General features: G+C 56.1%; 1 protein-coding gene across 8 annotated transcripts in view; it reads left to right on the forward strand.

The window, feature by feature from the left end:
- Window positions 1-3,876: 3,876 nt before the first annotated feature.
- The window catches only part of CDC42BPB (CDC42 binding protein kinase beta), a 76,810-nt gene continuing 64,322 nt past the window's right edge, over window positions 3,877-16,364 (forward strand). For 3 of the 8 annotated variants that reach the window (XM_073638368.1, XM_073638369.1, XM_073638370.1), the window contains exon 1: window positions 3,877-4,304. In XM_073638368.1, the coding sequence (XP_073494469.1) occupies window positions 4,130-4,304 (175 nt within the window). In that variant the 5' untranslated portion in view covers window positions 3,877-4,129. Of the gene's footprint in view, window positions 4,305-6,618; window positions 6,675-6,932; window positions 6,952-7,199; window positions 7,230-7,302; window positions 7,321-7,449; window positions 7,460-16,364 lie in introns of those variants that run through there. The other 5 variants (XM_073638371.1, XM_073638374.1, XM_073638372.1 and 2 more) reach the window with 5 other exon arrangements.

Raw genomic sequence — 16,364 nt, forward strand, 5'->3', positions numbered from 1 at the left:
CTACATCCATAGACATTAATATGGAGAAAGTATGTGCCCCCCACATCCACCTCCGGGGGCTTCTCTGTCCTCCATCTACATCCATAGACATTAATATGGAGAAAAGTATGTGCCCCCCACATCCACCTCCGGGGGCTTCTCTGTCCTCATCTACATCCATAGACATTAATATGGAGAAAGTATGTGCCCCCCACATCCACCTCCGGGGGCTTCTCTGTCCTCATCTACATCCATAGACATTTATATGGAGGAAAGTATGTGCCCCCCACATCCACCTCCGGGGGCTTCTCTGTCCTCATCTACATCCAAAGACATTAATATGGAGAAAGTATGTGCCCCCCACATCCACCTCTAGGGGCTTCTCTGTCCTCATCTACATCCATAGACATTAATATGGAGGAAAGTATGTGCCCCCCACATCCACCTCCGGGGGCTTCTCTGTCCTCATCTACATCCATAGACATTAATATGGAGGAAAGTATGTGCCCCCCACATCCACCTCCGGGGGCTTCTCTGTCCTCATCTACATCCATAGACATTAATATGGAGAAAAGTATGTGCCCCCCACATCCACCTCCGGGGGCTTCTCTGTCCTCATCTACATCCATAGACATTAATATGGAGGAAAGTATGTGCCCCCCACATCCACCTCCGGGGGCTTCTCTGTCCTCATCTACATCCATAGACATTAATATGAAGGAAAGTATGTGCCCCCCACATCCACCTCCGGGGGCTTCTCTGTCCTCATCTACATCCATAGACATTAATATGGAGGAAAGTATGCGCCCCCCACATCCACCTCCGGGGGCTTCTCTGTCCTCCATCTACATTAATATGGAGAAAAGTATGTGCCCCCCACATCCACCTCCGGGGGCTTCTCTGTCCTCATCTACATCCATAGACATTAATATGGAGAAAAGTATGTGCCCCCCACATCCACCTCCGGGGGCTTCTCTGTCCTCATCTACATCCATAGATATTAATATGGAGAAAGTATGTGCCCCCCACATCCACCTCCGGGGGCTTCTCTGTCCTCCATCTACATCCATAGACATTAATATGGAGAAAAGTATGTGCCCCCCACATCCACCTCCGGGGGCTTCTCTGTCCTCATCTACATTCATAGACATTAATATGGAGAAAGTATGTGCCCCCCACATCCACCTCCGGGGGCTTCTCTGTCCTCATCTACATCCATAGACATTTATATGGAGGAAAGTATGTGCCCCCCACATCCACCTCCGGGGGCTTCTCTGTCCTCATCTACATCCAAAGACATTAATATGGAGAAAGTATGTGCCCCCCACATCCACCTCTAGGGGCTTCTCTGTCCTCATCTACATCCATAGACATTAATATGGAGGAAAGTATGTGCCCCCCACATCCACCTCCGGGGGCTTCTCTGTCCTCATCTACATCCATAGACATTAATATGGAGGAAAGTATGTGCCCCCCACATCCACCTCCGGGGGCTTCTCTGTCCTCATCTACATCCATAGACATTAATATGGAGGAAAGTATGTGCCCCCCACATCCACCTCCGGGGGCTTCTCTGTCCTCATCTACATCCATAGACATTAATATGGAGGAAAGTATGTGCCCCCCACATCCACCTCCCGGGGCTTCTCTGTCCTCATCTACATCTATAGACATTAATATGGAGAAAAGTATGTGCCCCCCACATCCACCTCCGGGGGCTTCTCTGTCCTCCATCTACATCCATAGACATTAATATGGAGTTGCTCCTCTGCAGATATAACGGCTCTCGCTCTTCTGGGAATTTTTGCCCCTTCATCCAGAAGAGCATTTGTGGGGTCAGACCCTGATGTTGGGGGTCCGGGCTCACACTCACCAGTGGTGGTTGGGGTTGGGGTCCGGGATCTGTGCGGCCGCTCATGTTCTGTATGGAGCTTGTGCACTGGGCACAGTCATGGGTGACAGAGAAGGGTCTTCACTGATGGAGGAGCAGCCCCCAAATAAGACACCAGATCGAGAGCACGAACCATCAGCCACGTTACATGGGACTGCTGTCATAAGGGAAGTCTCCAGTAAACTGGATAGAATTAGATACAGCTCATCAGATGGTAAAGCACATGATAGGATCAGATACACCGCACAGGACGGGATTAGATACAGCTCAGTATCACACATCATAAGATTGGATACAGCTCCGTCTCGCACATAAGATTAGATACAGCTCCGTCTCGCACATAAGATTGGATACAGCTCCGTATCGCACATAAGATTGGATACAGCTCCGTATCGCACATAAGATTGGATACAGCTCCGTATCGCACATGAGATTAGATACAGCTCCGTATCGCATATAAGATTAGATACAGCTCCGTATCGCACATCATAAGATTGGATACAGCTCTGTCTCGCACATAAGATTGGATACAGCTCCGTATCGCACATAAGATTGGATACAGCTCCGTATCGCACATGAGATTAGATACAGCTCCGTATCACACATAAGATTAGATACAGCTCCGTATCGCACATAAGATTAGATACAGCTCCGTATCGCATATAAGATTAGATACAGCTCCGTATCACACATAAGATTAGATACAGCTCCGTATCACGCATAAGATTAGATACAGCTCATTATCACACTTAAGATTAGATACAGCTCCGTATCGCACATAAGATTGGATACAGCTCCGTATCGCACATAAGATTAGATACAGCTCCGTATCGCATATAAGATTAGATACAGCTCCGTATCACACATAAGATTAGATACAGCTCCGTATCACGCATAAGATTAGATACAGCTCATTATCACACTTAAGATTAGATACAGCTCCGTATCACACATAAGATTAGATACAGCTCCGTCTCGCACATAAGATTGGATACAGCTCCGTATCGCACATAAGATTAGATACAGCTCCGTATCGCACATAAGATTAGATACAGCTCCGTATCGCACAGAAGATTAGATACAGCTCCGTATCGCACATAAGATTGGATACAGCTCCGTATCGCACATAAGATTGGATACAGCTCCGTATCGCACAGAAGATTAGATACAGCTCCGTATCGCACATAAGATTGGATACAGCTCCGTATCGCACATAAGATTAGATACAGCTCCGTCTCGCACATAAGATTGGATACAGCTCCGTATCGCACAGAAGATTAGATACAGCTCCGTATCGCACATAAGATTGGATACAGCTCCGTATCGCACAGAAGATTAGATACAGCTCCGTATCGCACAGAAGATTAGATACAGCTCCGTATCGCACATAAGATTAGATACAGCTCCGTATCGCACAGAAGATTAGATACAGCTCCGTATCGCACAGAAGATTAGATACAGCTCCGTCTCGCACATAAGATTGGATACAGCTCCGTATCGCACATAAGATTGGATACAGCTCCGTATCGCACATAAGATTGGATACAGCTCCGTATCGCACATAAGATTGGATACAGCTCCGTATCGCACATAAGATTAGATACAGCTCCGTATCGCACATAAGATTAGATACAGCTCCGTATCGCACATAAGATTAGATATAGCTCCGTATCGCACATAAGATTAGATACAGCTCCGTATCGCACATAAGATTGGATACAGCTCCGTATCGCACATCAGACTGGATATAGCTCAGTATCACACAGGACAGGATTAGATACAGCTCAGTATTAGATACATGATGGGATTAGATACAGCTCAGTATTAGATACATGATTGGGATTAGATACACCTCAGTATTAGATACAGCTCAGTATCGCACAGGACAGCTCAGTTTGGTCGGTGCCGCACAGTGCGGTTCGCGGTGTGCGCTCTTCTGTCCCTTCCTTCTCCCCGTCCTCCCCTCTTCCCTCGGGAGCTGCAGTGCCGGCAGAGGCCGCTGGAGGCTCCCGCGGTGACGTCGCTCCTCCCTCCCTTTCCGGTGGGCGGGCTGTGCTCTCCCGGTCTGCTCCGTGGTCCCGAATCCCAGGGACAGGGAGGGACGACGCCGGCCATGTTCCCGGGCAGTGCAGGGCGGGCGGGGAGCCGGGTCATGGCCTGAGAGCCGGGAGGTCACACCGCGCCTCCGACCTCCGTGCGGGGATTACTCCCGGATTATTCTCCTTCTCCTCGGACATTTTCTCGGATCTGTCGCACAACATGTCGGCCCGGGTGCGGCTGAAGAAGCTGGAGCAGCTGCTGCTGGACGGGCCGCAGAGGAACGAGGCCGCGCTGAGTGTGGAGACGCTGCTGGACGTACTGCTCTGCCTGGTGACCGAGTGCGGCGGCTCCACACTGCGGAGGGACAAGTACGTCAGCGAGTTCCTGGAGTGGGGTGAGTGCCCGGGACCGGGGGAGGGGGGCTTCACACTGCGGAGGGACAAGTACGTCAGCGAGTTCCTGGAGTGGGGTGAGTGCCCGGGACCGGGGGAGGGGGGCTTCACACTGCGGAGGGACAAGTACGTCAGCGAGTTCCTGGAGTGGGGTGAGTGCCCGGGACCGGGGGAGGGGGGCTTCACACTGCGGAGGGACAAGTACGTCAGCGAGTTCCTGGAGTGGGGTGAGTGCCCGGGACCGGGGGAGGGGGGCTTCACACTGCGGAGGGACAAGTACGTCAGCGAGTTCCTGGAGTGGGGTGAGTGCCCGGGACCGGGGGAGGGGGGCTTCACACTGCGGAGGGACAAGTACGTCAGCGAGTTCCTGAAGTGGGGTGAGTGCCCGGGACCGGGGGAGGGGGGCTTCACACTGCGGAGGGACAAGTACGTCAGCGAGTTCCTGGAGTGGGGTGAGTGCCCGGGACCGGGGGAGGGGGGCTTCACACTGCGGAGGGACAAGTACGTCAGCGAGTTCCTGGAGTGGGGTGAGTGCCCGGGACCGGGGGAGGGGGGCTTCACACTGCGGAGGGACAAGTACGTCAGCGAGTTCCTGGAGTGGGGTGAGTGCCCGGGACCGGGGGAGGGGGGCTTCACACTGCGGAGGGACAAGTACGTCAGCGAGTTCCTGGAGTGGGGTGAGTGCCCGGGGGAGGGGGGCTTCACACTGCGGAGGGACAAGTACGTCAGCGAGTTCCTGGAGTGGGGTGAGTGCCTGGGACCGGGGGAGGGTGATGGACCGGGGGAGGGGAGCTTCACACTGCGGAGGGACAAGTACGTCAGCGAGTTCCTGGAGTGGGATGAGTGCCCGGGGGAGGGGGGCTTCACACTGCGGAGGGACAAGTACGTCAGCGAGTTCCTGGAGTGGGGTGAGTGCCCGGGACCGGGGGAGGGGGGCTTCACACTGCGGAGGGACAAGTACGTCAGCGAGTTCCTGGAGTGGGGTGAGTGCCCGGGACCGGGGGAGGGTGATGGACCGGGGGAGGGGAGCTTCACACTGCGGAGGGACAAGTACGTCAGCGAGTTCCTGGAGTGGGATGAGTGCCCGGGGGAGGGGGGCTTCACACTGCGGAGGGACAAGTACGTCAGCGAGTTCCTGGAGTGGGGTGAGTGCCCGGGACCGGGGGAGGGGGGCTTCACACTGCGGAGGGACAAGTACGTCAGCGAGTTCCTGGAGTGGGGTGAGTGCCCGGGACCGGGGGAGGGGGGCTCCACACTGCGGAGGGACAAGTACGTCAGCGTGTTCCTGGAGTGGGGTGAGTGCCCGGGACCGGGGGAGGGGGCTCCACACTGCGGAGGGACAAGTACGTCAGCGAGTTCCTAGAGTGGGATGAGTGCCGGGACCGGGGGAGAGTGATAGACCGGGGATGGGGCTCCACACTGCGGAGGGACAAGTACGTCAGCGAGTTCCTGGTGTGGGGTGAGTGCCTGGGACCGGGGAAGAGTGAGTGGGCTCCACACTACGGAGGGACAAGTACGTCAGCGAGTTCCTGGTGTGGGGTGAGGGACCTGGGAAGGGGGCTCCACACTGCGGAGGGACAAGTACGTCAGCGAGTTCCTGGAGTGGGGTGAGTGCCCGGGACCGGGGGAGGGTGGTGGACCGAGGGGAGAGTGATGGACCGGGGGAGGGGGCTCCACACTGCGGAGGGACAAGTATGTCAGCAAGTTCTTGGAGTGGGATGAGTGCCCGGGACCGGTTAAGGGGGCTCCACACTGCGGAGGGACAAGTATGTCAGCAAGTTCCTGGAGTGGGATGAGTGAGGGGGAGGGGGCTCCACACTGCGGAGGGACAAGTACGTCAGCGAGTTCCTGGAGTTGGGTGAGTGCCCAGGACCAGGGGAGGGTGCTCCACACTGCGGAGGGACAAGTACGTCAGCGAGTTCCTGGAGTGGGGTGAGTGTGCGGGACCGGGGGAGGGGGCTCCACACTGCTGAGGGACGAGTACGTCAGCGAGTTCCTGGAGTGGGGTGAGTGCGCGGGACCGGGGGAGGGTGAGGAATCGGGGGAGGGAGCTCCACACTGCTGAGGGACAAGTCCGTCAGCGAGTTCCTGGAGTGGTGTGAGTGCCAGGACCGGGGGAGGGTGGTGTACCGGGGGGGGGGGGGGGTAGGGTGAGGGACCGGGGGAGGGGGATCCACGCTGCGGAGGGACAAGTACGTCAGCGAGTTCCTGGAGTGGGGTGAGTGCCCGGGACCGGGGGACGGTGATGGGGAGGGGGCTCCACACTGCGGAGGGACAAGTACGTCAGCGAGTTCCTGGTGTGGGGTGAGGGACCTGGGAAGGGGGCTCCACACTGCGGAGGGACAAGTACGTCAGCGAGTTCCTGGAGTGGGGTGAGTGCCCGGGACCGGGGGAGGGTGGTGGACCGAGGGGAGAGTGATGGGCCGGGGGAGGGGGCTCCACACTGCGGAGGGACAAGTATGTCAGCAAGTTCTTGGAGTGGGATGAGTGCCCGGGACCGGTTAAGGGGGCTCCACACTGCGGAGGGACAAGTATGTCAGCAAGTTCCTGGAGTGGGAAGAGTGCCCGGGACCGGGGGAGGGTGATGGACCAGGGGAGGGGGCTCCACACTGCCGAGGGACAAGTACGTCAGCGAGTTCCTGGAGTGGGGTGAGTGTGTGGGACCGGGGGAGGGGGCTTCACACTGCTGAGGGACGAGTACGTCAGCGAGTTCCTGGAGTGGGGTGAGTGCGCGGGACCGGGGGAGGGTGAGGAATCGGGGGAGGGAGCTCCACACTGCTGAGGGACAAGTCCGTCAGCGAGTTCCTGGAGTGGTGTGAGTGCCAGGACCGGGGGAGGGTGGTGTACCGGGGGGGTAGGGTGAGGGACCGGGGGAGGGGGATCCACGCTGCGGGGGGACAAGTACGTCAGCGAGTTCCTGGAGTGGGGTGAGTGCCGGGACCAGGGGAGGGTAGTGGACCGGGGGAGGGGGATCCACACTGCGGAGGGACAAGTATTTCAGCGAGTTCCTGGAGTGGGGTGAGTGCCGGGACCGGGGGAGGGGGCTCCACACTGCGGAGGGACAAGTACGTCAGTGAGTTCCTGGAGTGGGGGTGATGGACCGGGGGAGGGCTCCACACCGCGCCGCGACAAGTATGTCAACGAGTTCCTGGAGTGGGGGGTGGTGGGGAGGGGGCTCTATACTGAGTGTTTGGTGACACAAGATGGACCGGGTGAGTTTTCGGATGATAAAAGGGGATGAGGAACTGGGTGATGGGGCTGAGGGATCGAGGGGATGGAGTAAACGTTCTTGGTGGTGACGTTTGTGGGGTGACAGGCAGCGCTGCTCTCGCAGTCTTGCTTGGGGGGTGACTGGCAGCGCCACGCTGGGGTCTCAGGAGATAGGCCTGTATAGGGTGGTGTGTACAGTGGCTTCTGGTGGGCACAGATGTCTGGTCTGTGGCTTCTGTACTGTGGCTGCGTTGTGGGTGTTACCCTCAGCTCCAGGGTCGGGCATCCGGAAGGGCACAGATTTTGCGTTGTACACGGCTCCTATTGCTGTAATGTTGTGACCGGCTCGTGTGTAATGGATGTGGCGATCTTCCGATGTCTCCCGTGCCATAGGGGGCGTCTGTCCGGAGTGGCATAACATGGGCATATATATTGGTTGTGATCATCCTCTTGGCACAGGAGACATTGGAGTATTGCCATCGGGTGCATGTATCCTCAGTGGTCTGGGCATTGTACGGGCACATAATTCTGTATTTCTCCTGTTGGTGGTTTGTGAGGAATTGGCACGATTTGCCAGATGAACAGAGATGCTACAAGACTCCCAATGACGTCCCCTCGGGGTTGGTATATTATATGATGGACATAGGTCCGGGCACCTTAGACAACATGTTATAGGGCATAGTAATGGAACATGAGACTGGTTATTCGGGCATTGTCCGGCAGGGGTGCTGCGGGTTGTCTAATTTGTGCAGCGTGCCGGCATTGTACTGCATTGTGTATAGATAGTACCCATCAACTGTGGGTGATATGGGTACAGCATTGTATGTGGAGTGGTACGGTGAAACGGGCATTATGCCAGGGACATTGCCAGGTCACATCCACTTAGCTTGTAGTGAGAAGTGAGACCACGGTGATATGGTGGAACAGGGGGTTCACATTAGGCCGGTGGGCATGGATGGCATCCTGCACTCTGGTGCACAGGGCATCATCCTGTGATCAGGGAGCATAGACTTTATACAGGACTTCTGTCTGGGCATCTCCTAACAGGATGGGCACGGGTGGCATTGGTAGTGTCATAATATTTTGAGGATGGTATTAATGGTTGGTTTTGCATTTGCTGACCCTGTCACAGCTGGTGATGCGGCCGGCACTGGCATGAGAAATTTTCAGGAGAGCATGGGCATTGGGTGATATCCCGGCAAGGAGTAAAACTGGCATCACATGGCACGGCCATTCATTGCAATGGGCACTGCCAGGACTGGAGTAATGTAAGGTCTTGGCACTTGGCTGGACATTGCTGAGGCTGATTATAAGGGGCAGAGGTGACATGCGGTGTGTTGGCATTGTGCCAGGAGGTAACGGGGGAAGGTGGTACCCCATGAGCGAGGCGCTCCGGGCAGCAGAGTAGTCTCCAGATTAGGAGTATTGCCTGGGTCGCAGTCGTCAGGTTGGCAGAGCGGCATTGGACTACCACAATTTGTGGCTCTCCAGCTGCGGAGAAGCTACAACTCCCATCAGACTGGCAGGTCACCAAAGTGAGCGTTATCTTGATCTTGCAGTTTAGTGGATTCTGAAATTAAATCTTGTAGATTATAATCCAGTGATCCCACGGAGACACTACAACTCCCAGGAGACCACTTTCTAGGTGTCAGGTCTCGTCTGCTGGGAGTTGTAGTTTCTCCGCAGCTTTGAGACCATGATGCAGGTGACACATTTTACGCAGCGGATCCCGGGTCTCGTCTGAGGTTTTAACTTCCTGTTTTTTTTGTGGTTGACTATTGGACAATCGCATCCACGGCAATTCCCTAATTTACATGTATTAGTAGAATCGCTTCCTGTAATCGCTGGGCAGTGGGATAAGGAGCCAAGTTAAACACCAGGATGTCGCCACCGTCCTGTGTCCTGGCACAGCAACGGCTGGGAGTGGTGCTCTGCTACCAGAACATGGGGCAATCCCCTAATCCTGCCTGCGAATGTGCCGAATGGGCAATTACCTAAGAAGAGGCAGATGCCTCTGTGATGTGATGGTTAATGCCGCGGTCACTGTGATACTATGTTGGGGAATTGCTCAAATAGCAGTTGCTCGTCTATTTTCTTCTCTCATTTTACTTACCGGTAGTTCGCCCATGTTACAGGCCCATTGAATTAAGGGTAGTGATGTCAGCGTCCCGGGGTCTGGGGGGGAAGAGGGGCTGTGACGCTTCATTTTAACCATAACAAAATAAAAACTTCTACAGCTTTTCAATATTTACTCATTTTAATGTCACCAATTTCCACTAACATCACTGCTTGCTGTCTGTGTATATATACTCCTCCTAATCCTTCTCTCAGCTGAGGATTTGCTACAGTTGTATCCAGTCTAGACAATCCTCTGAGAGTTCCAAATATGTTACCTGCACTGATACATTGTAACAAACAGGACTGGAAAAAGATCAGAGCTCCAAGGATCTGCTGTACTGGAAACAAATGTAATAGCCTCTCAGCTGTGAGATGGAACCTGGAGGTCTGTTTCCATCTTATGTGAAGCTGAATGTTTCCATTCACTGGCAGAAAGCAGAATGAAGACACAGTGTAGTAAAAAGAAGCAGAACTTCTCGGGAGGGAAAACAGGCAGCCACTTTCTGCCTTGCATGGCTGGTCCCAGGTAAACACTGGCTGACTTAGAGGATATTATTGTGCAGTCAGGTCGCTGCACTTCCTGCTGCCGCCCATCCCTGATCTTGAGAACGTTTGTGGTGTGGAATGTGCGGCCGCTGTATACAGATTCCATGAGCCTTAGGTTAGGAATGCTGCAACAGACTGCAGGCCTCCAGCCGACACGCGGCGCTGCCCTCCACCACCACCTCCTCCGGCCGTCCGACGTACGGCGCTGCCCTCCACCACCACCTCCTCCGGCCGTCCGACGCACGGCGCTGCCCTCCACCACCACCTCCTCCGGCCGTCCGACGCACGGCGCTGCCCTCCACCACCACCTCCTCCGGCCGTCCGACGCACAACGCTGCCCTCCACCACCTCCGCCGGCCGGCCGACGCGCGGCGCTGCCCTCCACCACCACCTCCGCCGGCCGGCCGACGCGCGGCGCTGCCCTCCACCACCACCTCCGCCGGCCGGCCGACGCGCGGCGCTGCCCTCCACCACCACCTCCGCCGGCCGGCCGACGCGCGGCGCTGCCCTCCACCTCCACCACCACCTCCGCCGGCCGGCCGACGCGCGGCGCTGCCCTCCACCACCACCTCCGCCGGCCGGCCGACGCGCGGCGCTGCCCTCCACCACCACCTCCGCCGGCCGGCCGACGCGCGGCGCTGCCCTCCACCACCACCTCCGCCGGCCGGCCGACGCGCGGCGCTGCCCTCCACCACCACCTCCGCCGGCCGGCCGACGCGCGGCGCTGCCCTCCACCACCACCTCCGCCGGCCGGCCGACGCGCGGCGCTGCCCTCCACCACCACCTCCGCCGGCCGGCCGACGCGCGGCGCTGCCCTCCACCACCACCTCCGCCGGCCGGCCGACGCGCGGCGCTGCCCTCCACCACCACCTCCGCCGGCCGGCCGACGCGCGGCGCTGCCCTCCACCACCACCTCCGCCGGCCGGCCGACGCGCGGCGCTGCCCTCCACCACCACCTCCGCCGGCCGGCCGACGCGCGGCGCTGCCCTCCACCACCACCTCCGCCGGCCGGCCGACGCGCGGCGCTGCCCTCCACCACCACCTCCGCCGGCCGGCCGACGCGCGGCGCTGCCCTCCACCACCACCTCCGCCGGCCGGCCGACGCGCGGCGCTGCCCTCCACCACCACCTCCGCCGGCCGGCCGACGCGCGGCGCTGCCCTCCACCACCACCTCCGCCGGCCGGCCGACGCGCGGCGCTGCCCTCCACCACCACCTCCGCCGGCCGGCCGACGCGCGGCGCTGCCCTCCACCACCACCTCCGCCGGCCGGCCGACGCGCGGCGCTGCCCTCCACCACCACCTCCGCCGGCCGGCCGACTCCTCCTTCAGTCTGTTAATAGGCTTTTTATATTCACAGACGATTAAACCAGTTACCCCCCCCCCAAGTAGAGGAGATGTGCATCTACCCCTGACAGCGATATCTCCCCCGTTTCTTCACCCCATCCTTATTTTAATGTCAGGTTCGGTTGTTTTTCTGGGGGCGTCTTCCGTGGGTGCGAGGCAGGAAACTTTATTTCCTGTTTATAGGACCAGGAATAACTGAGCGCTGCTAGAGCCGCCTGTGGAGGGGAAGGTGTCAGACCCATCAAAGAACGCCTCCAGTCAGCTTAGGAAAGTGCGGATAAGGAGGTCTGCGGCCTCCACCTGCTCTGACACATCTCCCAGCATGCCCACCAAGCGGCTGTGGACTTAGGTTTTACACTACATCTCCCAGCATGCCCACCAAGCGGCTGTGGACTTAGGTTTTACACTACATCTCCCAGCATGCCCACCAAGCGGCCTGTGGCCTTAGGTTTTACACTACATCTCCCAGCATGCCCACCTAGCGGCTGTGGCCTTAGGCTTTACACTACATCTCCCAGCATGCCCACCAAGCGGCTGTGGCCTTAGGCTTTACACTACATCTCCCAGCATGCCCACCAAGTGGCTGTGGCCTTAGGCTTTACACTACATCTCCCAGCATGCCCACCAAGCGGCTGTGGCCTTAGGCTTTACACTACATCTCTCCGTAGGTCTTCACAGCCAATGTTTAAGCTGGCTCTCTAGCTATTTTGCAACTACAACTCCCAGCATGCTCATTGAAACACATACAGGCTGGAATTGTTTAGCGGTTGTGCAAATACAACTCTTAGCATTCTCTTTATTCTCATTCAGCTTGTTACGAAACTACAACCCCCAACAATTCCTGACCACAATCTGTATCCAGGGGCTCTCTCAGCATGCCCAGGTGGCTAGTTGTAAATTGCTTTCCAGCTGCCCTTAAACTACAACTCCCAACATACATACAATCTGGAGTTGTGCAATTACAACTCCCAACATGCTGAGTCAGGCAAATGCCACCTGTTCTCCAGCTGTCATACGACTGTAACTCCCAGCATGTTTTGTCAGCCATCGTGGTCTCAGCACTGTCCAGCTGTTGCAAAACTACAACTCCCAGCATGCCGTTTCCATAGGAGCTCCACTTTGCAGCCCAGTGTGGCTTCTCCTTGCTGGGTGGGGGGTCTCGCTGGCAGATGGGGCCTCCATTTATATTGTAGGAAATGACATTTGAGAATCTCTGAAGAGGCAGAAGAAATCCTGTAGGAGTGGAGAATCCTTTCCTGTGATGGGGGAGCGGCGTCCTGACAACTGGCTGACAATCCACTCATCTCAGGAAGTTGCTTAAAGAGCGCTTGCTTGGGTGAATTGACCCGGCTCTGACAGTCAGGTGACAGCTGCTTGCGGGCGGCCATATTGCTCGTCGCCCAGCTGCCTGCGGGCGGCCATATTGCTCGTCGCCCAGCTGCCTGCGGGCGGCCATATTGCTCGTCGCCCAGCTGCCTGCGGGCGGCCATATTGCTCGTCGCCCAGCTTTCCTGGAAGCGAGCAGCCGTCTGTTCTGAGTAATTGCACTCAGTGAGGGCTGGTTAATATTTAACGAGCTGTAATGGCCGCTCTGCAGATGACCGGCTCCTGTGCGGCCTCCCTCCAGGCTGAGGTGTTAGGAAGGTCACCTTTAATTAAAGGCAATGTGCATGGCTATTGCTGACACCGCTCTAGCTGAGCTTCCTTGTCTATTAGAGGCTTAGGTTGTATGAAATAAACATTTCCCATGCTTTACACTGCAGCCCTTCTCTTCAGTGACTTCAGCCTGGCCACATTGTCTATTGGAGTTTGTAGTAGTCTGAAATCCAAGCTCTGCGTTACCAAGCTCTTGTCCTGTCCATTTCCCATGCTTTACACTGCAGCCTTTCTGTTTAAGATCAGTGACTCCAGCTTAGCTGCATTGTCTATTGGAGTCTGAGATTATTGAAATCTGCCTTCTGTCTCATCGGAGGCTCAGACAGCTGTTCTGCTCTTCCCCATCCTTTACACTTCAGCTCAGCTCTCTGGCACACAGATGTGATGATTTCCTCCAGCTTAGCTGCATTGTCTGCTGGAGTCTCAGGTAGTCTGACATCTGCCTTCTGATTTATCAGCTTGCTCTCACTGGCTTGGTTTACAGCGTGAGCATTAGCTGATCTGAGTAAACAGTGCTGCAGTATAAAGCACAGTGAGCAAAAACCAAAAGACAAGGAGCAAGAGCTGATCTGAATAAGCAGAGCTGCAGTGTCATTTGATCTTGCTTCTCTGTGCTTTACACTGCAGCTCTGCTCATCCATGTTTGACATGACTGTCTGCTTTGCATCGACTCGCTCGCGGAATTTATTATCCGCTCATAAATGTAAAGACGGAACATGCCGAGGTTCTAGATTTCTGCAAATTCTTTCTTCACTGCAGATGAAGTTTCTGCTGTTACATTTGCACTTTGCCTTTAACTCAACCTCATTTACAAGAACTCTGCCTGCTGTCAGTGACAGGAACGTCCAGAGGGTTCAGATCTGTCCTGGTCATGTCCCCCTGAGCTGAACTCGTTACAATGTGTCGGTGCTGGAGATGATCAGGACATTCTCACTTACTCTGGATTTTCTCTTACACCTGGTGAGAAGTAGAGGCTGCATGATTTCAATTTTCACTTTTGGGGCTTCTTGATTTGCGGATTCTGTTATGGGTGAGATGAGATCCGTCAACAGCTGCTTGTTGACTGTTTCCAGGCAGCAGCATAGCAAGCGGTAATGGTGACCCCAGTGTTTAATTTGAGGTGCTGCGTCCCTTTAAATTTAAACCCCAATAAAGCGTCGGCCCGCAGTGTGTGCCGGCCCTCACCTGGTCCATGGTAGGTGCTGTGTACTCTGCGGTGTGTGCCGGCCCTCACCTGGTCCATGGTAGGTGCGGTGTACTCTGCGGGGTGTGCCGGCCCTCACCTGGTCCATGGTAGGGGCGGTGTACTCTGCGGTGTGTGCCGGCCCTCACCTGGTCCACAGTAGGGGCGGTGTACTCTGCGGTGTGTGCTGGCCCTCACCTGGTCCATGGTAGGGGCGGTGTACTCTGCGGTGTGTGCCGGCCCTCACCTGGTCCATGGTAGGGGCGTTGTACTCTGCGGATTGTGCCGGCCCTCACCTGGTCCATGGTAGGGGCGGTGTACTCTGCGATGTGTGCCGGCCCTCACCTGGTCCATGGTAGGGGCGTTGTACTCTGCGGTGTGTGCCGGCCCTCACCTGGTCCATGGTAGGGGCGGTGTACTCTGCGATGTGTGCCGGCCCTCTCCTCGTGCACGGTAGGGGCGGTGTACTCTGCGGTGTGTGCCGGCCCTCTCCTCGTGCACGGTAGGGGCGGTGTACTCTGTGGTGTGTGCCGGCCCTCTCCTCGTGCACGGTAGGGGCGGTGTACTCTGCGGTTTGTGCCGGCCCTCTCCTCGTGCACGGTAGGGGCGGTGTACTCTGTGGTGTGTGCCGGCCCTCTCCTCGTGCACGGTAGGGGCGGTGTACTCTGTGGTGTGTGCCGGCCCTCTCCTCGTGCACGGTAGGGGCGGTGTACTCTGTGGTGTGTGCCGGCCCTCTCCTCGTGCACGGTAGGGGCGGTGTACTCTGCGGTGTGTGCCGGCCCTCTCCTCGTGCACGGTAGGGGCGGTGTACTCTGCGGTTTGTGCCGGCCCTCTCCTCGTGCACGGTAGGGGCGGTGTACTCTGCGGTGTGTGCCGGCCCTCTCCTCGTGCACGGTAGGGGCGGTGTACTCTGCGGTGTGTGCCGGCCCTCTCCTCGTGCACGGTAGGGGCGGTGTACTCTGCGGTGTGTGCCGGCCCTCTCCTCGTGCACCGTAGGTGCGGTGTACTCTACGGTGTGTGCCGGCCCTCACCTGGTCCATGGTAGGTGCGGTGTACTCTGCTTTCCACCAGTTATTGGATGTTTTATAGCACTTTACCTTACATTTTACAGCACGGTTATATACCAGTGGGGTCATAAACTTTTAGAGGAAGTCACATAGGGGCTGCGTATAGCCGCACTCCGCGTGTCCCAGCGTTTTTAATGACGCCTTTTTTTTTTTTTTTTTTCCTTTTAACCCCTTTTATTCTGTATCTGACTTGGAATTGTTAGAATAAAGATCTGTTAAAATTAGAAAAAAAATTCCTCTTGCGGCCGGCGAGCCCCATAAAAGGTTGATTTGTTGCTGGGTGACATGGCTGACAGCTGGCGTGACTTCATGGAGCCCAGCGATTGGCCGAGGAGGCAGAGCTGCCGGCCAGATGTCCCGGTGGGGACGTTACTCCCTTTAAATATTTAATGCCCCTCTTCCTAGTTAAAAAGAAAAGAAAAAACTTGAATTTTTTTCCCAGTCTGCGAGGGGTTAACCGTCACTTCCCGGGAAGTAGATAGAACAGGAAAAGGAAGCAATCACTTCAGCAGCTGCCAACCTCTCACCTCCATTGTTTAACAGGCGGCCGAGGCCACGTCTGCAGCCATGATCAGCCGGCTATCTGCGCTTATCTCAGCCGGGGACTTGTAAAAAATCAACTTTCAAAACTATTTCTAACTTTATAAGGGAAGAAAAATATTTTTTTTATTCTTTAATTTCAATTCCTCTAAACAGGATCTAAAGGGATCGTCCAGGATTAGAAAAATACCTACTTTCTTCCAGAAACAGCACCTCACCAGGTGGTATGTGGTATTGCAGCTCAGGCCCATTGACCTGATTGGACATGAGATGCAATGCCGAACACAACCTGTACACAGAGATGGCGCTATTTGTGGAAGAAGTCAGATGTTGTTCTGTTTGGCATCTAACAAGTCCTGGTAAAGACGCTAATCTGTACTGGTATAAAGAGATTATTT

Source organism: Phyllobates terribilis, unplaced genomic scaffold, assembly GCF_046119375.1.
Source record: "Phyllobates terribilis strain yellow unplaced genomic scaffold, ASM4611937v1 Scaffold_7__3_contigs__length_470593459, whole genome shotgun sequence".
Lineage (NCBI taxonomy): Eukaryota > Metazoa > Chordata > Amphibia > Anura > Dendrobatidae > Phyllobates > Phyllobates terribilis.